Raw genomic sequence first — 24,031 nt, 5'->3', positions numbered from 1 at the left:
TGAGGTAGAACAATAGTACCAGGTGCTCAGGGCACTAGGGGATTTTCTCTAGCATCCAGAGATTCTGCATTCCACACGTATTTGGCCCTAAGGGTCTTGGACCTGTAGCACTTACTATGTGCATTATTTTATTTAATCTTCACAGTCATCTTTTGAGGGAAACCTTGCTGTGACACCCATTTTTCTGATCAGAAGAGTGAGGCTCAGAGAGTACAAGGTCTAAGGTGAAAGCTGGGATCCTGGGGAACCTGAGGACAGGGTTTCAGGGCACCAGTTTACTCCTCTTTTCCGCTACCCTTCCTGAGATGCTGACCTTGTCTCGGATCTGCTGCCGAACCTTCTCACGCTCGGCCTCCATGCGTGCATGCTTGGCCTTGCGCTCCTCTTCCTGCTGCCGCAGAGCCTCCTGCCGCTCCTCCTCCTTCTTCTGTGCATCAGGGTCCTTCTCCTCCTCTCCACCCAACATTTTCCCCATGTCCTTGGTGGCCCCTGTGGGGGTGCAGGGAGAAAAAGAGCAGGGTCACGTAGGGGACAGGGTTGGGGAGGGAGGGTACAGACGGGCTGAGGTCCCCTTTCACCTGGGTCAGGACCCCGGATTGGGGGTGTATGGTGTGGGGCAGAGTGGTGTGGGGCTCACCTCCGAGGGCCTGCTTCATGACAAAGTCCATGCTGCCGGTTCTGGTTAGCTTGCGCTAGCCCACGGCTGAATTTGCACGCTGTGCTCCTGGCTGGCCTGTTGGGGAGAGATGCTTCGACCTGGAAGAGGGAGATGGAAGTCACACGGGAGAGAACTCTGCCCAGGTGGGTGGAGGAATTCCACACATTGGGGCTTCCCTCCGGTGCAGATGTAGAGACCAGAGTCTGAGGCTAGTGAGGAGGAGCAAGCAGCAATTTGTTGAGCCCTTGCTATGTACAGAAACACGTGTGCTACCAAATGGCTTCTGATCTCTATTTTAAAGCCTTTATCTTGACCACAACGCTCTAACTTGATCAAAGCCAGGAGTATTGGAATAACCCTGGAATCTGGGGTCAGACAGAGCTGTGTTTTTATGCCACCCTCATCCGTTATGGGCCGTGTGATCTTCAGCAATTCTCTTAACCTCTAAGCCTGCAGTTTCCTCCTGTCTGAGACAGAAATGGCAGTGCCTTTTCCAGGGCTACTGTAGAGATTGGAAAGAATCCATCCAGGTCCTTGGATCAACCCATAATGCCTGAGCTTGTGCTTAGGGCCCCAACAAATAGAGGTGCATACAGAAATGGGAACAGCAGGCTTGGAGGAGCATACCCAGACTGTGAAAATGAGACAAATGGAGAAATCAGTTATTTTTATTGCAACATACAAGTAAATTTTGTGTTTTGTAGCTTAATATTGATTTTTATTTCAAGGTACACATGGGGGGCATTGGAAACATAATCTTCTTGGGGCTTAGGGCCTTCGAAATACTTAGCATGGGCATTATCAGCGCTCTGCTACTGTTCTCCTTCCCTTCCCCCTAAATCACCGACTTTCAGTTTTTATTATCTTTTTATTGTTACATTTTTGCCTCAGAAGATTTTATCCAAATAAAATCTTAATAGGAATCACAGTATGTAAAACATGTAAAAATGGAACTCTTCCAACAGTAACGGTGGGGAGGGGAAGAATAGAGGCCTGGAAACTTCACCCTTAGCTTCCTTCTTACCAGTTCCCTCACACCCTGAGATGAACCCCAGTGCTCCAGTTCAGACAGTTTACTTTTATTTTCACCACTCAGTTTCAGTGGCTCTTGAACAAAGCCACCGCAAGTCTCTTTCCATGTATGAGTGGGGACAACCATGGGCTGTCCAAAGTACAATGTGTTTTGGTGGTCAGTTGAAGCCAGGCCTACTCCCAAGGCCTTGGAGTCTTTATGGTTTGCTAGAGAGAAAAAAGAAATCCTGGGAAATGGTGGCTGAGAAGCCGGGCTGGATATTGCAACCAGGTTTAGTTCAAGGTCACTGGCTCTTCTTTGATGGATTTTTCCCATTTCTTTCAAAATGAGAAATCTTCTTGGCAGGCTGAGGTTTTTCTAGCATGGGGACCAACAGCTTATCTGAGGATCAGAAAAGATTATCAAGAGGATCAGACCTCTTGATAGGCTGTTTTGGAGTAGAGAAAATCATGAAATAATGGGGAGAATAGCCTCAAGGGCTTTGGCATCAGACACAATTGGTTCAGAACCCTAGGTTTAACACTTACTGTCTATGGGTCCCTGGGAGAGATTCAATTTGCTCCTTGCAAAATGGGGGGATATTAAGGCTACCTTGTACTGATCTGTGAAGGAGAAGAGATACTGATCAAGTGCTTGTGGTGTAGATGGAGCCATTACTGACTACATATTTACTTAGACTACATTTAGGCCAAAAAGAAAGGCACTCCAGGAAATGTTACGGAACCCACCCTGACCCAGAAATCTCAGCTTAAAGGTTGTACAGTTCAGTCAAGATGTTTTCAATAGATTTAAGACCTTGGGAAACAACTTCATTCTAAAACCAGGAAGTGGACAATGTAATCAAGTGATTTCAGGGATTCTCGAGTACATTCTCAGTGTATACATAGAGCTCAAGGAATTAGCAGGTGGTGGTGGAAGATGCAGGACTCTAATTTGAAGTGTTTCAAATGAGTAGTCAGGACACCTGGGCTTCAGTACCAGCTTTGTCCCTGACTTGCTGCATGCCTCTGGCAGGTCTCTCTCATAACCATCTGATCCTCCAGTGCTTTCTCCAGGATTTATATCTGAGTAGTTCTGCAGCTTGGCTGACTTCCCCACTGCATCCTCGGACCCCTCTCTCCCTCTGGCTCTATGACTCTGTTCTTCCTCCTTCTCCATCTCCCATTGTACCCTCCCCTTCCCCCACATCTTCTCTTCCTTTCCTTTGTCTCTTTCCTTTACTGGATCCTCTTCTTTCTGCCCTCACATAAGCTTATTCCTCAGGACTCTGACCTCAGACCCTGCCTCTTTTTCCTCTCTATATTTTCCCTGGCGGAACTCTTCCACTGTGGGGGTTTTAAGGACAACTGACACTGAGACCCCCAGATCTTTTATCTGGGCCACAGATCTCCACCTACATTCATGCAACAAGTATTAACTCAGCATCTGTATGTAGCAGTTGATGTGTTAGGCACTGGGGATATACTGGTGAACAAAGCCTTATCCTCATGCAGATTATGTTCTAAGGTGGTGTGTGTGTGTGTGTGTGCACGTGCACATGCTCACATGTGTATGTAGAGAAACAGACAATGAATAGGTCAAAGAAATACAGTTGGCTTCTCTTGGACATCTACCCCTGGCTATTCTGTGGGCACCACTTGAACACACTATACCATCACTGTATCACCAGAATTTCACCTTTGCTTTCATGTACTTATCCAGTAAATATGGACTATCTCTGCCACTTCTCCCCAAATTTTCAAAGCCCATCTGCTCAAGGACAGTCTTATCAATGTTTACATCTCTGTTGGTCAGGGTGGCCCTAACTTAGCCTGTTCAGGTTACTTAGCCAAGCTTTTGGGTCTACCCCAAAGTCCTGCTGCCCGAGTCCAGTGTGCCTCTCCCAGCTGTTAAGCACTTGATCTCAACCAAAAGCTAAGAAGTGATCCTCAGATTTAAGTAATATCTTCTTCATTCTGTTGAGAGTCTCCTAGCCTAATGGTTTATTTCTCAAGGTCAAGACTACTCCTGATCCCCCTTAGCAGGTGACTTTCCTCTTATATCTCAGCTTGGGGTGCAGCGGAAGGGGCATGAGCACTGGGGTCAGGCCTACCTGATGAGATACTGACTCTGTCACTTTCAGGCTGTGCAATGGTAACTGACCTAACCTCTTTGATACCAGGTCTTACCTATAAAAAGAAGATTGTGCTTCTACTTTGAAAGGTGAGAGATAATCATTGCAGTGTGTTTGGCACATGGCGGGTGCTCAGTAAACAGTGGCTATTATCAAAATGATGAATTCCATCTGGCGTGGGCTTCTGGAACCTCCCCTCTCCTAGCTCTTAGGGGATTCCCTTCCTTCTATTCTAAGCCAGTCCATCTGCTTGTGCTCTGAACTTTCTCATTCCACCTCCTTCTTGGTCTCTTTACCACCCCCTCTTCCTCCCATTTTCAGTGTCATCTCCATAGATGTCTTGGACCCCCTCCTCCAACTCCTTCCCTGAACCCTGAATTCCCATTAATCTCTGCCCGACATTGTGAGGGAGGGGTCTACACTTGGTGTTTCCATGTCTTCACCTCCAGCTCAAGTCCAATTGCAGTATGAGACCGGAAACCTGCTGCCTCCGCACCACCCCGGAAACTCCCTGGTCAGAGTTACCAGTAGGTTTCCTGAATGCCAGACCCAGAGTGTTTTCAGTGCCCTCCCCTCCTCCTCGTTCTGCAGCATCACGTGCTGCTGCTGACTCCCTCCCTCAATTTTTTCAGTCTCCTGAATCTCCTCTTGAGTTCTGTGACACAGCACGCTTGTGGATTTCATTCTCCCTCTCAGATAGGTCTTCTCTCTCCTTTGCCAGCTCCTTTCCTTCCCTTTAATATGTAGGAATTTTCTAAGCAAATTCTCCCTTCTCACTGCACCCTTTTTCTCCTGTAGAAATCTCATCTACTTCTAGAGATTTAGTGCATCTATTTATCTATCTATTTATCTATCTATCTATCTACCTATCTATCTATCTATCTATCTATCTACCTATCATCTATCTTTTTCTCCCAAACCTGCACATTTAGTTCTCTGTTGCCTGTTGCCACACAAACAATCTCCACCTCAATCTGTCCAACGATCAGTTTCATCCTCGCTCCCCCAGCCATCCTTTTTTGGGGGAGGCGTCCTTTGTTTCAGTTGCTTCAGGTGAAAACCCCAGTCAGTAAATCCCTCATTCATTCATCCACCCACACATTCATTAACTCATACTGTATTCTTTAAGCACCTGCTCCTTGCCAGACACTATTCTGGCACTGGGGTTATGGCTGAGAAGAAGGGGGTCTCAGCATTTTCTCTAACAGTGTGCAGTTGGCTGGGAAGGTAGACCATGTATAGCAGATCACACAAGCAGTTGGTGAGTACAGTTGGCGTAGGGGTGCAGAAGAAGTTGGGAGACTGTAGCTTTACCACGACTCCTACATTCCCACCCTCCTCTCTCTTATTGCTGCTAATGCCTTTGTTCAGGGTCTGGAGGTTCTGGATCTGTGCATGACCTCTAACACTGTATTTCCCCTAGCTCTTATCCATCCTCCACATGGCTATCCAATTAATCTTCCTAAAGGGCAAATCTGCTCGTGCAAACATACCCTGCAGTGGCTCCCCATGGCCTTGTTAAACTGAACACAGTCCTTGTACTGACTTTCAAGTCCTTATAGTCCAGCACCTACCATCTTTGCCTTTTATTCCTCATCCCTTGCAGTGGCTCTGCCAGACCCAGACTTCACCTTATCTTCTTTCCAGATTCCTTCCTACCCCAACAGTGGTGCATCTGATTCCCATACCCTTAGAACCTCTTAGCCTCATTTCTCCTGGTGCAAAGCCTGGCTCTACTACTTGGTAAGTGACCTTGAGTGAGTGACTTAATCTTTTCTCATGTATCAAATGGAGATGATAACATATATGCCAGGAGCCAGTTGTGAGTATTAAGTGAGATAATGTGAAATTCTCACCAACTCTGTGTCTGGCACGTAGTAGGTGCTCATAGCAACTCTCAGAATCATTACCATTATCATCATCATCAGTAGCATTATATTTGCAGATCTCCCTGGCAAGATGTGACGGTGATCCATAGCACTTTCTAGACCAGTAGTGCCTGCCACCAGCTCGTGCCTTATCTTTCTGCATATCTTTCCCTTCCTAATCATTCTGAGTGCTTCTCAGGGCAAGGTCTGTGTCATATTCCTTTCTCCTGTCCTCAGGGTCCACTACAGGGTCGATCTTCAGGATCTGTTTGTGGGGTTGAATTTAATGCTGTGTCAGAGCGAGCGAGTCCACGCGTACGCAGTCCGATCCTGCATGTTTAACTCGCAACTTGGACATTGTGTGAGGGTGTGTGCTGGGGTGTGCAGGTATTTTACCCTGCGCCTATAGAAGTGGGCAGGTCTGGCCGGTTACCTGCAGTGGAGGATTTGGGCCAGGCCGCCAGGAGGCGCTCCTCAGCGCTTCTGCGGGAAGCCTTGGTCTGTGCCTGCACGGGAAGGGTGGTGGTGGTGAGGGTGCTGGAGTGGGGGAGGGGAGGCGGGGACAGAGAGGGGGAGGGGTGCGACTGTAGCAAGGGTTTCCCTGCCTTGTGCGTATCCGGGACCCGGGGCAAGTAAGTCTTCAGTCACCCTCCCCGACTCCCTCTGAGTCCGTCCCAGCCCGAAGGCAGCGGAGACACTTGCTACTGCTTAGCTAAATAAGCCCCAGGCAGTTTTGGGGACCCGGCCCCGCCACTGACAAACGGACTCGGGCACCCGCAGTGTTTGTCCTTGTAGCTGTTTTTCTCTTTTTATCACTCAAGTCTGGGATATATTCACCGCAACTCAATTCAATACTCATTTGCTTTTGTAAAAGACTCGATGGTAATGGCGGTGACAGACACGGGGATGTCCCTCTACGCCCCCATCTCCACTCCACGCCCCCAGGAGGAGAAGCGTTGGGGGAGGGGAGGGGGCCGTGGAGGGCGGAAGAGGGCGGCTCGGGCTGACATGCAGAAGCGGTGGGGGCTTCACGTCCCCCGCCCCAAAAGAGACGGCAGGAATCAGCGCACCTCCCTGGGGCCTCGCGGAGACCAACACGCCCAGCACCTCTACCCCAGCTCTCGATCGGCCGCTGACAGCCCCTCGTCCTCCCAGTACACAAAGCGAACCCCAAGACCCAGCACGGTCTCAAACTTTGCTAGGGGAGGGGGCAGAGCGGGACAAGTGAGAGCCGAGCACGGAAGAGACCCTTCCAGAAGACCCCCGAGAGCCGGTGCGTGTCGCCCAAACCTCCGCTCCTCCAGGGAAGAGGACAAATAGTCCCCTGGGCCCCCCACCCCTAACCGACATTTAGGAGCTCCTCTCACCGCCTTCGGTCTGTTCGCCTCCCTCCCGCTGCCCTGTGACTCACTGGGGAGCCCGAACTCTACCTCAGGGGGACGGCTCCCTGCGCCGGGGCGGAGAGGGCCCCGCCGGCTCCCCGCTAAGCACAGCGCGAAGTAGCTAAGATCGACGTCCCCCGCCCCTAGCCCTGCGAGCTCGAAGTTGCTCTCTAGGTTCAGACTTGAGTCTCCCGCCGCATTCGGGGCGGTCCGGGTTCTTGAGAGCCAGACTGTGGGGGGCTGCTGTAGGGGTCTCCGGCTGCGGGGCTCCCGTCTCGCGGGTCTTCCGGGCTGGCGCCCTGCCCCCCACCCCGCCTCGAGGCGCGGAGCTGTCCTTTCAGCACCAAGCGAGCGCCCCGGGAGGTCCGCGCTGCTGCTGCCAGCCCCCACCCCAGCGCCCTGGCTGTCTTGGGGAGCTCCCCCCGAAAGCCGCACTCCCCAGCTTCCTGGGCTGCCCTGCAGCCTCAAGGCGAGAGCCTAGACCCTGTTGCCCGCAACCCGGCTCCGCCTTCCCGGCCCGCGGCCAGCACCAACCTGGCGGTCCCCGCAACCGTCTAAGCCACTGCAGGGCTCCGGCCCGACTCAACGAGGCGGTTCCTTCTGCTATTCCAGCTCCCGCCGCCGCCTCCTCGTGTAACTCCGCCAGCGAGCGAGCTGGGGCCACGGCTGCTCCCGCGGGCGGCTGCCGAAGGCGCCCTCCAATCACTCCCCTCAGCCAGGCCCTGACGCGCTACCGCTCCCCTTCCAGATGGGAAATTCAAATCTCTCTCTCTCTCTCCTTCCACCTCCCCTCCTCCACTCTCCCCCCACTTTCCATCTCCTTCTCTCCTTCTCTCTCCTTTTCTGTTCTTTTCTCTCTCAACATTTCACTGTCCCCTTTTCCCACTGCACCCCCCCCCACACATCCCCCTGCAGTCAGTCGTCCTGGCCACAGCTTCAGGGATCACAAGTCTGCAGCTTTGGAGGGATGGTAGTGGGTGAGTGGAGAAGGCAGAACTCAAAAGTCCCTCCTTGGGAAAGCCTTCCTTGGTTCCTCCAGGCAGAATGAGCACACTCTTTTCTTGGGGCTCCTGCCACCCCTAAAGGAACCCCTGTATCAGCCACCCGTTCCATCTGTTTGTTTGTGTCTTGCCTGTGAGCAGTTCCAGGACCACCCACCATCAGATCATGTTTGTATGCTTGTTATCCTCGTCCAGCTACAAAAGCGCTCCAGAACAACTAGGGGATAATGTGAGCAAGGCTCTCACGGGCATCACAAACTCTGCTGTGGATCCAGAGGGAGAGGTCTGCTGCAGGATTTCAGTAGATCTTAGGTGAGTCACTCACCGATCCCCTCTAGATCTGTTATGCTATGAAGAAGGAATCCTTTGGCAAAGTTGTCCTAGGAGACCACTTCTTTTCCTTCTATGCCCAAGGAAGGAAAAGGATCTGCAGAAGGCAGGGCAACATCTCCCATCCCCAGCTTTTCCTCTTCCCCTCACATTCATTCTTGTTTTATTACTTTCACCTAATGAGCCTCTCCATTCTCCCTGCCATCTTTTGGGTTTCAACTCTCCTTTAATCCACATTGGGGTGCAGGAAAATGGCTTCAAAGAGGAGGGACCTTGCGCCAGGCCTTTGAAAGATTTATAGGAGTTTACATATCAATCAGGGTTATGACAGAGCGGAGATGACTTGTGCTTCTGGAAAGAGATGGCTTCCTTCCAGAGAGGGAACTGCAAAAGCTGCAGAAGAACAGGATCCGGAGAGGAAGGAGGTGTGACTTTGTTCCTACAAGGGGGAACTACTTCTCTATGCGTGGTTGCAGGAGAGGGCGCCAAGTGAGAGATACCCTCAAATCAGGGACACTCACTTTGAGTGTTATCTTCTGAAGCTCCTCTCTGTTCTCTTCTTAAGGGCTGGAGGGCTTTGCATAAGGAAGACTCTTCCTTTATGGCTGAGTGCTCTACTTAGCACTGTGTCCATCAGCATAGCATGCTCATTCTTTGTTATTATTTTTATTTCCTAGGGCAGACACTGAAGGGGGAGAAGAAGGGTGCTATTTGATTAGAGTGACTTAGACTTGCCACTAATGCCTGAGGGGAGTTCTGGGCAGAAAGATCTGACATCATGTCATTTAAAAGAGCCGCAGTTCCCCTCTGTTTGTTTTTCTCCCTCCTTTCTCTCTGTTTTTAAACAACACACTCAGTAAATGGGACCTGGCCAGTAGCACTCTGGCTACAATTGGGGTTTTTCCACAACCGGCATTGCTTTTGATATGGATGTCAACCAAACTGGGCTGAACACTCAACTTAGGCTTCAGAAAAAATATTGAGCTCATTTTTGAGGCACCACACTTTCAGAAGGGCTTTGTTAAGCTGAAGGAGAGGGTTGTGTGGGGGTAGGCATCTGGAAATTGGAGCAAATGGAGAGAGGTGGAAGGATTTCACCTGGAGGAGAGAATACTGAGGGGTATTTAGTCTTGGAGGACTGGCAATTCTTCCTTGACTTATAACTCCAGCACTTAATTGGTGCTTGGAAAAATGGGTGCCAAGGAATTGCTTGTAAAATGGATAAATAAGTATGGAAAGGAAAGAGGAGTACTACTGCTTTTTACCATTGATGAAGATGGAATTAGGGCAATGAGGGGAAGGTAAAGGGGAGTAGACTTTAAGAGGAAGAGCCTCCTCGCAATTGGAGCTGTCCAGCCCTAGCATAGCTGCTTCATGTGAGGCCATAGGTTCCCCAATCTGGAAGATGGCAGCTGGGTAAGTACATGGTCCAGGTGACAGATAAAGCTCCCTTTGAACTCAGGCTTCTTTGAATCCTCACAAAGTTGCATGTGCTAACATGAGATACAGAAAATCTTATGGGCCAGTACAAGTGCAGCTCATTCAATTGGTGGTTTCTTGAAAGGTTAGGGGTAAATCATAACAATTTAGCATAACAATGATCTGAGCTTCCACTACATTTCAGGTGTTAACTCTGGTGCTTTTCTCATTTAATTTATACAAGTTCTTATTTTCAAAAAGGGGAAAGTAAAGCCCTGGAAGAGAAAGTGGGTCTTCAGTGGAGCCAGGATTCCGGCCCAGGCTTGCCTGACATTGAGCACCGCAGTGCTTTCATTACTGGACCACTTCTCTTCTGACACATGCTGCAGCCTATGGAAATGTACCTTTCACTCTGCAGAGTTTTTTACATTGACATTTATAGTCTGTTCCCCAGTTTCTGTTACACACACACACAGAGCCCTGCCATGAATTTGTACCAAGTCTCCATGTCATGTTGCCAGCATTTCCCTCATATCTAACCCATCCTGTTGCTAGTGAACACATGTGTGTGAAAGCGTAAACAGGCCCAGGCTTTGGTCCATGCTTAGAAGCTCTGTAGACAACTTCTTAGAGTCACCTTGTAAAATATGGATGTGGCTGTGCTTAAGGTGTCTTATGCTGGCAGGTGCTGAATTTCTACTTCTATTTGTGAGCCCTGGGAATAGGTACAGGGAGACAGATTTGTCAAATGATATGTATATGCCTTGGACGTTCACTAGGAAGCCATCCAGAGAGCTAACATTGGTACTTTGTGTGAGGGCTGAGGAACAATGTGGGCTGTCACAGACTGTGACTGTGGTGACCAAGGAGAAGGGCTCACAGAGGGCACCCCTCCAAAGGCCAGCCTGCTTCTTCTTTCCAGCGGCCTTGGTGCAAGGGGCACCCTGGATGCCATGTGGGCAAGGAGGAGGTGTCTAGGATTCATGGGAATCAGCTCTGCTCTGGAGCTTGCAGGCTGGGCCTGACCCTGGCTGGTGTTTTGCTGGTGGGTGCAGAGAAATGTCCGAATGACACTACAACCTGCCATTCTAGCTTGAGCCTGGAGGGGCAGAGTTGGTCTTGGTTTGAGAGGGTGGCCAGGTGCCAGAGACAGAAAGAACTGCAGGGGTAGAGTACAGAAAAGGACCCTGGGACACTTTGCTCGTGTGAGGAATGCCTTCCCTTTGTCATTCACAGTGGCTAGGGCACTGTCACTGTTAGGATATGTGACATGAGGCTCTCAATCTGCCTCTTACAACATAGGATGAGGTAAGGTGAAGGGAAACCCATCGGCGTGCTGTGGGGCATTTGCATGTGTGCCCATCAGTGGGGCCATGCAGCATCCATGTGGAATGGTTCAGGTGCTATATGTCATTGTCAGCGTGTGGCAGGGCAGGTGTGTGTGTGTGTGTGTGTACATATATATGTATCCTTCCTGATATGAAGTGATGTGATGGTATAGAGCTAAGTGCATGGCACTGTGGGAGGGTTTGGGTATGAGGCAAGTGTGCCACATATAGCTGTGTAGATTGTACATTGTACAATCACAGAGGACCCCATTTACATAGAGTGTGCTAGGTACAAGAGCTCTGGGGATATGCCACTATTTCTGTGTAATGGTGTATGTCTAAGGGTTGCTGTTAACTAGGGATGACCTAGGAGGTGATAGAGTGTTACCATGGGGATGAAATGGCACAGTCCCGTGTCACCATCAACAGCTAATGGTGCAACCGCGTGTTATATGTATTGGTGCACTGGCATTGTATGGGCAGTAGAGGTGAGTAGGTGTGTATATGTGCAGCCAGGCATATGTCATCACTACCGAGCAGAAATGCAGGCAGAATATGTCACTGGAAGTGTCTAACCCCTCTTTTCCCATTCTTCCCCAACCAAAGGGACCAAGAGCAACCCAAACTGGTGCTCCTGCTCCCTCTTGGGAAGCTTCAGAAATCCTAGGTTGTGCTGTTCTCCACTTTGGCTTCTCGGCAGGAGGGTCCCAGATTCAATATTAGAATCTGATTCATTGGTGGTTTATGGGGTCTGTGTGGAGATTCCCTGAGGAATCCCCTCTATTTCAGAGGCCTGCCCCCACCTCCGGAGCCCCTCCTCTACTGCATCACCTGGTAGCTCCCAGGGGCGGGGGTCCTGTACTTTCTTCCTTCCATCTCACCCTCCCAGATCCAGTCATTCTGTAGCATGTCAGAGCAATCATTTCCCAGCCCACACAGTGTACCCTCTGGAACTTTCCGGAAATATCCACCTGCAGTGTACCCCTGCCATCCATTAAAGGGAGGGTGTTTTGGTGATAAATCTTCCCTCGATTGCCTCTGGTTCTTCTTCATATTCACCACTGTAGCTTCTGCCTTTCCTCCTCCAATCTCCGTCCTTGCAACTCCCTGGGTCTGGCTCAATCACCAGGAACTCTCCTCGATGACTGCAGCTGAGCGTGTTTGCAGGACCAGCTGGAGCCCTGCCTTTCTGGGGCTTTACTCTGGACTTGTCCCAGCACCGTCAGGGCAGCGTCCATTTGCTGTCTGTGCTCCCTTCCTCCATGTTCCTTCACCCTCTGGATATTTGGCTCCTTTTTCCTCTCCCTCTGCGAAACGCATGCTCAGTAAGAGTCTTTACACCTTAGCAGCCTCTTTAGGCACATGGAAACAGAGTAACAGACTTGCAGAACACTAGACTCATAAGCAAAAGGCCATTTTAGAATCACATTTAGAATCACAGAATGACAGGCTCTGTAGAACACTATATGTCAAGGAGTTGCCCACTCCTACTCACAGCCACTGGAGGGGGACTTGTTAAAAAATTGCAGATTCCCACATGGAGCAAACCAGTCTCTGGGATGGAAGCCCAGAAATTTGCATTCTTTACCTGGTTCCCCAGGGTTTCAAAGCCATCCACTATTTGAAAGGCCTTTGCCTTGAGTCAGTAGAATCTGAGAGTCTTATGATCCTGGGCCCTCCAGAAAAAATGGAATCCCAGAATCCTAGAATATTTTACGATTAATAGATGCTTAGAATCAAAATTACCCACATTCACTCACAATTTTAGAATCTTAGATTCTAAGAAGCTCAGTGTCTAGAATTGTGGAGTTGGAAGTGACCCTAGTGTGTGAATTTCTTCTCATTCCAGGAGGAACTTTTATTTTCCAGTCTCCTCACTCCTTTTGGAATGGAAAGTTTTACCCCCTGTCCCTTAAAAGGCTGTGGCCACAGTGCCATCCACAGCTGTGAAGATAGCCGTTCTTTCCATCTTGGTGTCAAGGCAGCCAGCAGAGCCCCACATTCACAGAGCCAGTGAGCAGGAAATGACTTCTGCTTTCCGTTTAGGACCAGCATGTGATGGCCCCAAAACCAGATCTTGCTCTTTGATAAAATGAATTTGAGAGGACATTATTGCTGTTTTACTAAAGCAGGGTTATTGAGGAACATGGACAAGACAGGTTAATAAGCTCCTGGGGCCTCTGGTCAAGGAAATGAAAGAGAGAGAGTGTGTGCGGAGGAGCAACAGAGCACTATTTTGGAGATGAGGATGGAGATGTGGGGGAGAGAATGAATGAATGTGTGTTGTGTGTGTATGTGTGTTTGTGTTTATGGGAAGGAAATAAAGGAGAGCAACGAAATATGCATTAAAAAATCAGTAATAAAAAGAACGTCTTCTATTCAGCTCCAACACATGGGGAAATGCACCCGGACATGGGGAGAAACTTTCTTAAAGTCACACAAGTTAATGAAACTTCCTACTCCTGGGTGAATATTCCTTCCTTGACATAACTCAGCGTCCAGCTCCACGTTTCTTAAGCTCTTCCAACATGTTAAGTGTTGTTGTAGGGATGTCATCAGCCATGTAAGCCATACCATGACCCTCTGTGATAGGCACTTTTTGTGTACTTACTCATTTATCAAACATATACGAAGGGCCTATGACACTCCAGGCACTCTCCCACGCAAAGCTATGAGACATGTCAGAGTTTCTCTTCCCCTCTTTGTTCTGCAGTGAGAGATGTGACTACTCCATTGAGAGACAACACACGCGCCGATTCACACTCTTGAGATCCTTTCAAATCTGAGACTCTCAGAAGCAGGCGGGGGAGAGATGCCCTCAAACAGTGCACAATAATACAACACGCTAAGTGCTGTCCTAGTGAAGAGGAGCTCTGAGGAAGAGAATCAAATACACACAGCTTGCAAGCCAGATGGAACTGGAAGCCCAAGCAGGGAAGGGGTAGGGGCAGCTGGTGAAGGCTCTGGGGCCATCAGAGTCATCTCAGTGGTTTCCTGGAGGGGACAGCCATGGGTTATGGCCATGTGGAGATGTAGCCCCCTCTTGTAGTCTCCGTAGCCCCCTCTTGTCCGACTAGGGCATGTAACTTTTCTGTGAGATTTAGCTTCCTTTCAGTGAAGTAGGAGATAGGTCCTTCCCTCCCTGGGTGATTTTTATTGCTGGGGAAATAGCAGCACAGCCCCAGCAAGCAGCCATCCTTTTCCTCCTTTGAGCAGTCAGGCAGGAGCAGTATTCTCTTCTGAAGTTTAGGACAGTGTGGCCATTAGACAAAGCCTCCTTTTACAATCTTGACTAAAGGGTTCTGCTTTGCAGTTTTCCTGAGTTTGTTTAAGTTGGAATGAGAAAGAAAAGAATTGAAAGCTTAGAGGAAAATGGGGAGATGCTTTTCTGCTTCTATACCCCAGTGTTTGGCTTTCTCCCTTCCTCTCCAGCAAACAGGGGACTGGGATATTGTGTCCCCAAATGGGATCAACCTGTAGAAGTCCAGAGGGGGCCTAGATTTCAGGCCCCCAAACAGGAGGAATTTTCCACCCACAATCTAAACATGGCTGTCCTGCATTACTCAGCCTCCACTGGCTCCTTTCTTGCAGGAAAGCAAAATAAAACAAAACCCCCTTTAATCTGGCAAGCAAAGAAGGGTTAGAGAGGTCTGGGGAAGATGAAATCAGGGAAAAGCTTAAAGGGCTAAAGAGGAAGGAGTTCTCATTTCCTGAGCCTCTCACTGGGGTAGGTGATTCATAATCTTTATCTGATTTAATCCCCATGCCTGTGCCTTCGTTACCTTAAATGTCATTACCTCCGCTTTATATTCCGATTGGGATATTTAGGCCCAGAGAAGTTAAACAACTTGTTCAGGGTAACACAGCTGAGAAGCAGTGGTATCAACATTTGAGGCTGGTGTGCCTGCACAGGTGGCCACATTTCCAGGGGAAGAGGAGGTGGGGTTTTGGAAGCTGAGCCCGGGTCTGCAGCTTCAGGGCAACTGGTCCCAGAGTTTAGGTGACTTCGCTAGGACTTCTTATATGGAGACCTTGCTGAGGATTTGTTGTTAATGGGGCTGGGTATTCTAGGTGATCAAAAGTAAGGGCTGTAGGTCAAGACCCCAGGGTGGCGTCCTAAGGACTTCATTGAAACACTCTCCTCTGGGGCAGCCCTTTGCTCACATGTGCTCCGTTTGTCTCACCCTGGCTCTTCTAGTCACCTGCCAGCCATTGTTCCTGCCTCTGTTCTTGTCTTCTAAGTTGCTTTCTAACTAGCTTTCGGCTCTGTAGCAGAATCGTGGCTTTCTGAGACATCTGATTTCATCACTCTGCTCCTAAAACACATGGTGGTCACAGCTTATTTTGACACTCAGCACCCACTCCTCCCTCGTGTGGTGTTGGCTTTGGAAAAGCCCATCTGTGTACATTCATCCCTCACTATCTGTGGGGGATTGGTTCCAGGACCACCATGGTTACCAACACCGTTGGATGCTCAAGTCCCTTGTATAAAACGGCGTAGCATTTGCATAGAACCTATGTATATTCTCTGGAACAGGGGACTGGATGTACTGATTAACTTAGCCCAGGTCATGTGATCCAAATGAAACACAGCCAGCCGGCTGTATCCCTAGATTCTGCATTCATGTGGATCAAACATATTTGGTAGGGGGAAAAAGGATCTCTAGTGAACATGTACAGACTTTGTTCTTGTCATTATTTTTTAAACAATACAGTACAGTGTTAAGTATATAACATTTACATTGTATTAGGTAGTGTAAGTCATCTACAGATGATTTAAAGTATAAGGGAAGTTTGTGTAAATTATATACAAATACTATGCCATTTTATATACAAGATTTAAGCACCCATGAGTTTTCATGTCCTGGGAGTAGGGTAGGGGACTCTGGTGTCCCAGAGCCAGTCCCCCAAGAGCACCCACTACATGCCAGGGTCTTTTCTAGGGCCAGGCTATGTTGGTAAAAGCAATATACAAATTTCTTTCTCATCTACTAGGAGAATTGGACACCGCCCAGTCATGTGCATGTGCACACCACACACACACACACACACACACACACACACACACACACACGGCAGGGTGATTCCCAAAGGAGAGATGTGACAGAATGAGACAAGGGGTGCTTCGTGTCTCTGAGCTCAGAGTCCAAGGCAGGCCTTCAGGAAGTGATTGTTTAGTAAAGGAACAAGGGACATCCCAGACATCCTGGTGGGGCCCTCATCCTTTGCAATGTAACTTAGGATGCTTCCAGAAGCTCTCTGTTAGTGATTTATTCTCCATTTTCAGACCTCATTCCCTGTTTGGGTGGATGGGGGTCACAGTTATGTAAATGATATCTTTGTTGTGTGTGTAACACTCACCTCTGCCATGGGAGTTGAACAATGCAGCATTCTCCCTGACTTCCCGGTAAGGCTCCAACCCGCCAGAGCCCAGCAGCAGAAAGCTAGTGTGCTTTCCCAGCTGGCTTTGATCAAGGCTCCCCTGCCTTCCGCTTTCCAGCCTTCCCTCTCCCGGTTCCCTCCACAGGCCTGTTGCCAGCCCTTTGATCATCTCTGTGACTTTCTGCTGGGCCTTATCTGGCTCCATTAGGACGGTGAAGCTTCATCCTGCTCATGTCACTCCTATGCTCAAAAGCCTTCGATGACTCACCATTGCTTGCAGCCCAAGTCCAAATGCAGGAGGGCCTCCCTTGATCTGATTTCTGCCTCCTTCCTGCAGCCAGATTACCGCGATTCTTCTCCCAAATAGCACTCCTTCGGATGTTGATTTTGTCCCATCCTTAATTTACAGTCTTTGCTTGTCTCTTACTACTGGCTATTAGCTGCTCGAAGGCAAGGAGTATGTCTTGCTCATCCCTGAATTTCCACTGTTAAGCCCAAGGCTTTTCTGATTGTGAATGGTCAACAAATATTTTCATAGGGAAACATCTGCATGACATTGCCTCACCTGATCTGGGTTCAAATGGTTTGTTTCAACCCCAGGACCTTGAGATTCCTGTCTTAGGGGTAAGACTTGCAGATTTGGACCCCTTAGTGGGCCACTGCTCTGGCATCTTTGTTTAAATCTTATGTTTGCCCCTCTTGAACATTTTTGGCATTTCTGGGACCCCATAGGTAACCTCATGAACTTCTTCCATGCAGAGGCTCCACCACAGTGGCATTTTATCTTTGGGTTTTTTGGTGTTATTTGCTGTGATGACAAATACACTTTTGACCTCTCTGGTCTTTTTGAAGTCCCTCTTCTTCCCCATACTCAGTCTTTATGAGTTGGGTAGAGCTGACTTCACACTCCACTTCTTTGGGTGAGCATCAGATCACAACCAGCTAATCAGAGCACTGAGTATCTACCTGGCCACAGTGATTGGCTCTAGGGTTGCAAGTGACACAAGCTAAGCCAAGGAGAGTTATCCCTGGGACATCAGCTAGAATCAATGGAAAACAGACTACTTCTATAGGATTTGCAGGGCTGGTGGAATATGGGCCTGAGCATCTAGTGACTACTACCATCCTTTAGGTAAGCCATCCTGAAGGTGACGTAAACACAGGGAAGCACAGGGCTGATAGAGGGCAGGATTCTTTTCCTGATGACCCGTTGACATTGTTTGAGCACCCCAATCTTCACCCGCACATGTACTTTTCAGTTCTTCCAGCCAATAAATGTCACCTTCCTACTTACATTACTTTGTATTGGGCTTCGGACTTAGTCATCTGAAAGAGACACTCTGGAATCTGTAACTTTAAAACTGTGCATCTTTTCCTGGTTAGAAAACTAATCAGGCAAGACCTTGGAAGGTACTAACCATGTACTGTTATATTCTAGAAAGGAGCTGAATATTGTTGATCCCCAAGCCATCTCCTGAACTATAACAACTCAGTCCCTATGGTCACGTTGACTGAAGTTTGAAAAGGATCTCACACTTTGGATCCTTACTCAAAGCTTTATCCAAGTCAAAACTTCATATCCGCAGCTCCCAGTTCATAGGTCCACATCTCCTCAAAGATGCACATAATTTTAGACCACAGCTCTGCAATTTCACCCTTGAGTGCCATCAGCATTCTTGGGCAGGTGCCACCCTTTTCTGGCAATTTGTCTGCATCTAGTTTGTCAATTAGAGTAGGAACATTTGCCTGGTGAGAACAGTGCCTTTGGTGCCCCTACTTGCACAAGACAATTTGGGAGCAAGGATTTCCCCTGAGGTCCTCCTTAGCAGTAGCTAAGACTGAAGCTGCTCAGATCTTCCAGATATCTCTTTTTCATCTCTGAGATCCATCCGGGAGCTGTGATCGTCAAGCCTCTTGCCGGTACTTTATTTGACCTCTTTTCCATTTGATGTATTTGAAAGACCTCTTGTTCTGGTCCTGCAGTTCTTCCCAAGGTGACTTTCAGAGTATCTTTTGACTGCATAATTTCAATGTTTCCCTCCCCTGAGTGGGCTTTTTGGTTCTAAGTCATCCATTTTTTTAAGTCTTCTCAAAGCTGCCTTTTGCTTGGCAATAGCCTCTACTCCTTAGCTTGTTCTTTTTGTTTTATTTTATTTTGCACTCCATGGTCAGCCATGCAAGATTATGGGAGGAGGAGGCAGGCTATGTGCAAGGTTTGTGGTGCTCATAGAGCCTCCAATAACTTGTGATGCCACCGTCTCAATATTGGGCTTCTTGTTGGATTTTATCAAAGATGTAATGGAAGCTATTAGAGGCAAAGAAGACCAGAGTGTCGCTCAGCTGAAGTCCATGATTCCTGCTGAGTGGTCCTTTCCCTAAACAAACACTGTTCCCTACTTATCCCGGAGAATGGCATCATCCTTGTGAGACCTGTCCATTCTGTCCACACCTTAATGAAGTCCTCCTCAAGTGGCATAATGAAGGCACTGATAGCTGTATTTCTGCTCACCACTTATTGGCCAGACCTAGAACCTTGTATCCACGCACTGCAAGGGGCTGGGAAGGGCAGTTATGTCCAGGAAGAGTGTGGCCAGCTCCCCTTCAGGCACATACCTCTTAACTCCCAGCCCCAGCACTCAGGGACTACAGACATGTCTTTCCTGACTTTTCTGTCACCTCTTCTAACTTACTGTTCTTCAGAGCTCTTCTCCCAGGGCATAGCAGAACAGAAGAGGCTTTAGAGTACTGTTTGGCCACACTGTGACTTTGGGCAAGTCACCCTTCCTCCCTGAGCCTCAGGTTTCTCATTTGCGTAGCAGGGTATGGATACTTTCTCTGCAGACACATTGCTGGGCTGAGATAGTGTATGAACAGGCCTGGCACATGAGAGGCATGCAGTGGACAGCAGCTAGAGCTAACGATCACATGCATGGCTGGGAGGATCAGCATCTATGCATTCAATGAGCACTGTCCCCCACGCACCTGCTCTGGGCCAGGTGTGATGCTGGAATGAGTGGTGAAGAAGGCAGAAGAGGGTCCTGCCTGCTGCAGCATTTCTGGTGAGAGTAGATAGGAATTAACATCTAAATATAGACAGGTAATTCACAATGATGAATGTCCTGAAGAAGCAAACGTGGGTAATGGGAGCGAGAAGATGGAGCAGGGATGTCTGGGACAGAGTCTTGGAGATGACATTTATGCTTGGTCTGGAGGACAAGAAGAGGCCCTTGTGAAGGTCTAGGGAAGGTTATAACTGAAGTTTACTCCTCTGAGCTTGTCCTGGGAGAGAATAAACCTGGGTGGCAGGAAGTGTGGTGAGACCCACGGTCATACGGATCTCAGCAGCCTTGATGAGAGGCCTGGATGTTGCCAGACTGGGACTGGAGTGATTAGGAGGTTTACATAGCAGACTAGGCCCATCATGCACCTCTGATTGAATTTGCTTGTCTCTAGTTCCAAGTTCTCTGACTCTGTTTGCCTCATCAATTTCACTAGCAAATTGCCATTCTTGGAGAACTGAGGGCTTTCATTACAGATCCATGCAGGCTGTATTCTCATTTCTAGGGAAACTGAGGCCACAGTCCCCGTGGTCAGGGCTTGGCCCCACTGATGAAGGCCACAGGCACCTTGCTTCCTCCTGTCTGTAACCTCCAAGAAGCTGCTGTGCTCTGGATGTGGCATGGGCCCGCACACTTGCTGCTTCCTCCCTCTGGTCGCCCCCTCTGAGTGGCTGGTGCTGTTGACTTTGTCCTGTGAGGAGGAAACTGAGGACCAGCCTCTCCCCCTCCCTGCTCACCTCAGGACATCTCCCTCCTGCATGCAACAACCCACACGGCATCCTGTAAATAACTGCATGTTCCCAACACCTCTCCTCCTTCTCCTTGGAAACCTGTTCTCTCTCTGGACTTGGGCTGCTGGATTGTTAGATTCCCTGGCATGTAGATTCCATGAAGAGTGTGGCAGGAGCTCAGATGCTGCATTCAAAGGCCTACGGCTGGGCACTGGCTCTATCATTTACTAGCTGGGTGACCTTCAGCATGTCACTCACCTCTGAGACTCAGTTCCCTCTTCCAAAAGGCAGGGGTATAATAATAATGTCTGTGGTGAAGGTTAAATGAGGACTGTTCTTCTGTGCTCAGCCCGCTGTGAGGCACACAGTAGGGGGCTTACTGAAGATGAGTTTTCTACAAGCTTTATACATACTACCTCATTTATACTGCACAGCAACCCTCTGAGGTGAATGCTGCTGTTCTGCCCATTTTACAGATAAGGAAAGAGGCAGAGAGCAGACAGAAAACATGCTAAGTTCACACAGCTAGGAGGCACCATAAAGGACTGCATGCAGGCTGTCTAGTCCTGACCCTGGTAACATCTCTGCTCTTCTGACTGAAGGAAAGAGCTCACTTCCTGGTTGGGTGTAGTGAGGCTGCATGAGGGGTTACTCAGCACTCTGATTGTGTCACTGACTGCCCTAGCACAACTGGCCCGTGTCTGTGTGCAATGATGCTACAGTGCGAGTGTGTCCGTCAGTGCAGTGCTGGAGCCCCAGTTCCTCAGTGCAGCAGTGCTAGGAAGTGGGTCCTGTCGGGTGGAGTTTGTTCATGGTGGAGCCCTAACGAAGGGATTAATGCCTTTCTCCTGCAAATGAGCTCTTGTACTCTGAGGACTGAGTTAGTTATTGGAGAGCAGGTTGTTATGAAGTGAGGCTGCCCCTCTGGCTTTGTCTCTTTATCACGTGTCCACTTGTCCTTCCATCCTCTGCTATGAGTTGAAGCAGCACGAGGCTCAGTTCAGCAGATGCCAGCATCATACTCTTGGATGTCCTAGCCTCAAGAACCATGAGCCAATGTACACCTCTATTCCTTACAAATTACCCAGTCTCAGGTATTCTTTTATAGCAACAAAAAATGGGTAAAGACAAATCGCTATGGTGACACATAGTAGGTTTCCTTTTGTCCTGTAGCCTTTCTTCTATATAATATATTGATATTCCTTTGGAGAAAGAGCCTTAGTTTTCTGGCCATTTGGTCTTGATCAAATTGAATTCTCCCTCCTTCAAGCGCCAGGGACTGGCATATACCAGGCCTAGGATTTAAGAATGGTCTTGTTACCCAAGATGGTCCAGTATGACTCACTTCTGGGACTTGTTCTGGAAATATTAGCGAAGTTTTCTTTCTGTTTGAGTTACTAAACTGGGAAGGTAGGAGCCTGGAGGCACAGCGTAGAAAGAGCCTGCCTAAGAGGAAAGCTAAGCCAGAGATAAGCAGAGCTAAGAGAGAGGCTGAGCCTGATGATATTGTATGAACTTCTGGATCAAGCCCTGCCTGAAATTCACTTTATCCCTTGAATTTTTCAGTAAAAGGAGTTAATATAATTCTTCCCACCCTTAAACTACTTTCATTCATTTTCCTATCACTTGCACCTAAAATAAGCTTGACTGGCATTGTACTGTGTACTCCGTGTTTGTATTTTAATTAATCCGATAAAGTGTTTAACACTGTGCTCATTATACAGAAGAGGGAACTAGGGCTAAGAGAGATTTGTTATATTGGCTAAAGTGTCACATCTAGTACACGATAAAGCTGAGATTAAATCCAAAGCATTGGGACTCTAGACTGTGCCTCGATCTGTCTTCTGGTAGAAGGGGGATAAAACTGTAATTTAGATTTGTAACGTCTACTCTCTGGTTCTCATCCAATTCTTTCCCCACTATACTCTCATCCCTCCTAGCCTCCACTTCCTCAGGGAAGGAGCCTTTGCTGACTATAACTTCAGGCTGCCCTGCCTCCTGGTAGACCTTCTGCTGTGGCATAATATAATTTTTCTTAGCTTCACTGAACTTCAATAATTGTTCCAGGTTTTGCTCTTCCACTGGGTGCGAGTCCCATGGGAGCAGAGATGCCGTCTGCCTGGCCATTGCTGCAGCCTGATGCTCTGGCACAGTGCCCAGCCCATGGTGGGCACCTGGTAAATGTTTGCTGAACAAATGAATTGTATAATTTTTTCACTCCCACTGTGGCGCCGGATCACTGGGTACCTGTTTGACTGCAGCGTTGGATCATTTTGGCACTGCAGAATTTGCTCTTGCTCTGCTGTCCTGTGGGCCTCCTGTGATCTCAGATGCTTACTTGTCTTTATATTCATATGTATGGCTTTTCCTGCCAGACAATGAGATCTTTGAAGATATCCCAGTGTCTCTGATCACCATCCTTGAGTAGTGGTGTCTTAATTCCTTTTTGCTTGTCGCTGAGACAAAATACCTGACACCCAAAGCCAAAGGGAGAAAGGTTTATTTGGCTCACAGTTTGTGGAAGTTTCAGTCCCTAATCAGCTGGCTCCAAGGCAGGGCAGCACATGGCAGAAAGGCAACAGTTCATGACAGCAGAAGACAGTAAATGCAGTAAGTGAGGAGGAGGAAAACAAACCTCTTTCTGACCCTTTTATCTTATCCAGACTGCTGGGATTAGGGCAGTGCCAATCCAATCAGCGGACTGATCCAGCAATCACTCACCCTGATCCCAGCACTCTTAATTCCAGTATTGAACCATGAATCAGTCACAAACTCTAGATTCAGCTACCTCTGAAGAAGCTCCATGTAAAAGTGCAGGAAGCCTTGAGGGGACCTCTAGACACAAACCATAATGAGTGGCAATAAAAACAGCAGTACAAGTAATACACTAATAACGGTCACTTGCCATTTGCTGGGGACAGTTCTAAAGCTTTAACATGCATTACCTCATTTAATCCTTGCTTCAGCCATGGCATATGCACAATTATGACCCCACTGAACTTAAGCGTAAACTGAGGCTCAGAGAGGTTACGCTGGTTCTTTTTGCTTTGCCAGTTTGAGTTGGGATTCTGTCTCATACAGTCAGAAGCATCTTTGTTTTCCCAGTGACTTTCTGGGGATACTCTGCGCTGGACTGGAAGTGGCAAGGATAGTACAAGGTTTGGGATGTGGGGAGGAGCTATCTGGATGACCTCTGGAAGATGGAAGCTGACTGTCCCCTGGTTAAAGGAAGCATCTTTCCTTCCACCAGTAGACATCTGTCAGCAAACCTGCGGTGGCCCTGGGGCTCAGAGACAAACAGGGCCTGGAGCACCAGCTCATCCAGCAGGTGAGAGGAGGCAGGCTGAGCCCCGGAGCTGTAGAATACAGCAAGTACACAGGCACAGTAGAGGAGGTGTCCCAGTTCCCTGGAGAAGGGGCGGGAGCTACATGGCAGCCAGTTCCTCAGGGGTCCTTATAGCTATGCTGGTGGCACTGTGTGAGGCTGGTGCCAGGGCTGGCCCAGAGGGGAGGACCCAGGGCATTCCCAGCTTCACTGCTGGAGTAGCACCTCTGTGAATTTTGCCACATCTACATGCCACCTATGCTATTGATTTAACATTTCCCTCTAATTTCACTCACTTGCAAAAGTAAAACCCTCCATTGCATTTATTTAAAAAAGAAACCTCAGCGGGCCACTTTAACCGGCAAACCACAATCACTTGCTGTACACAGAGGGGAACAATGC

General features: G+C 48.6%; 1 protein-coding gene and 1 long non-coding RNA gene across 3 annotated transcripts in view; one reads left to right on the top strand and one right to left on the bottom strand.

Moving 5' to 3' along the window:
• Positions 1 to 24,031, bottom strand: part of Cplx2 (complexin 2) — a 79,844-nt gene that overhangs the window by 4,469 nt on the left and 51,344 nt on the right. The window contains exons 1-3 of one of the 2 annotated variants that reach the window (XM_005376364.2): positions 7,589 to 7,853; positions 638 to 756; positions 314 to 489 (exon numbers count right to left, since the gene is read on the bottom strand). In XM_005376364.2, the coding sequence (XP_005376421.1) occupies positions 314 to 489; positions 638 to 668 (207 nt within the window). In that variant the 5' untranslated portion in view covers positions 669 to 756; positions 7,589 to 7,853. Of the gene's footprint in view, positions 1 to 313; positions 490 to 637; positions 757 to 7,588; positions 7,854 to 24,031 lie in introns of those variants that run through there. The other variant, XM_005376365.2, reaches the window with a different exon arrangement.
• LOC106147518 overlaps positions 1 to 24,031 on the top strand; it is an 81,500-nt gene that overhangs the window by 32,802 nt on the left and 24,667 nt on the right. The gene's annotated exons all lie outside the window — the stretch shown is intronic.

This window comes from Chinchilla lanigera, unplaced genomic scaffold, assembly GCF_000276665.1.
Source record: "Chinchilla lanigera isolate Chin_1 unplaced genomic scaffold, ChiLan1.0 scaffold00007, whole genome shotgun sequence".
In the NCBI taxonomy this organism is placed as follows: domain Eukaryota; kingdom Metazoa; phylum Chordata; class Mammalia; order Rodentia; family Chinchillidae; genus Chinchilla; species Chinchilla lanigera.
Note: the sequence above shows the minus strand (reverse complement) of the source record. Positions and strands in the feature narration are given on the sequence as shown.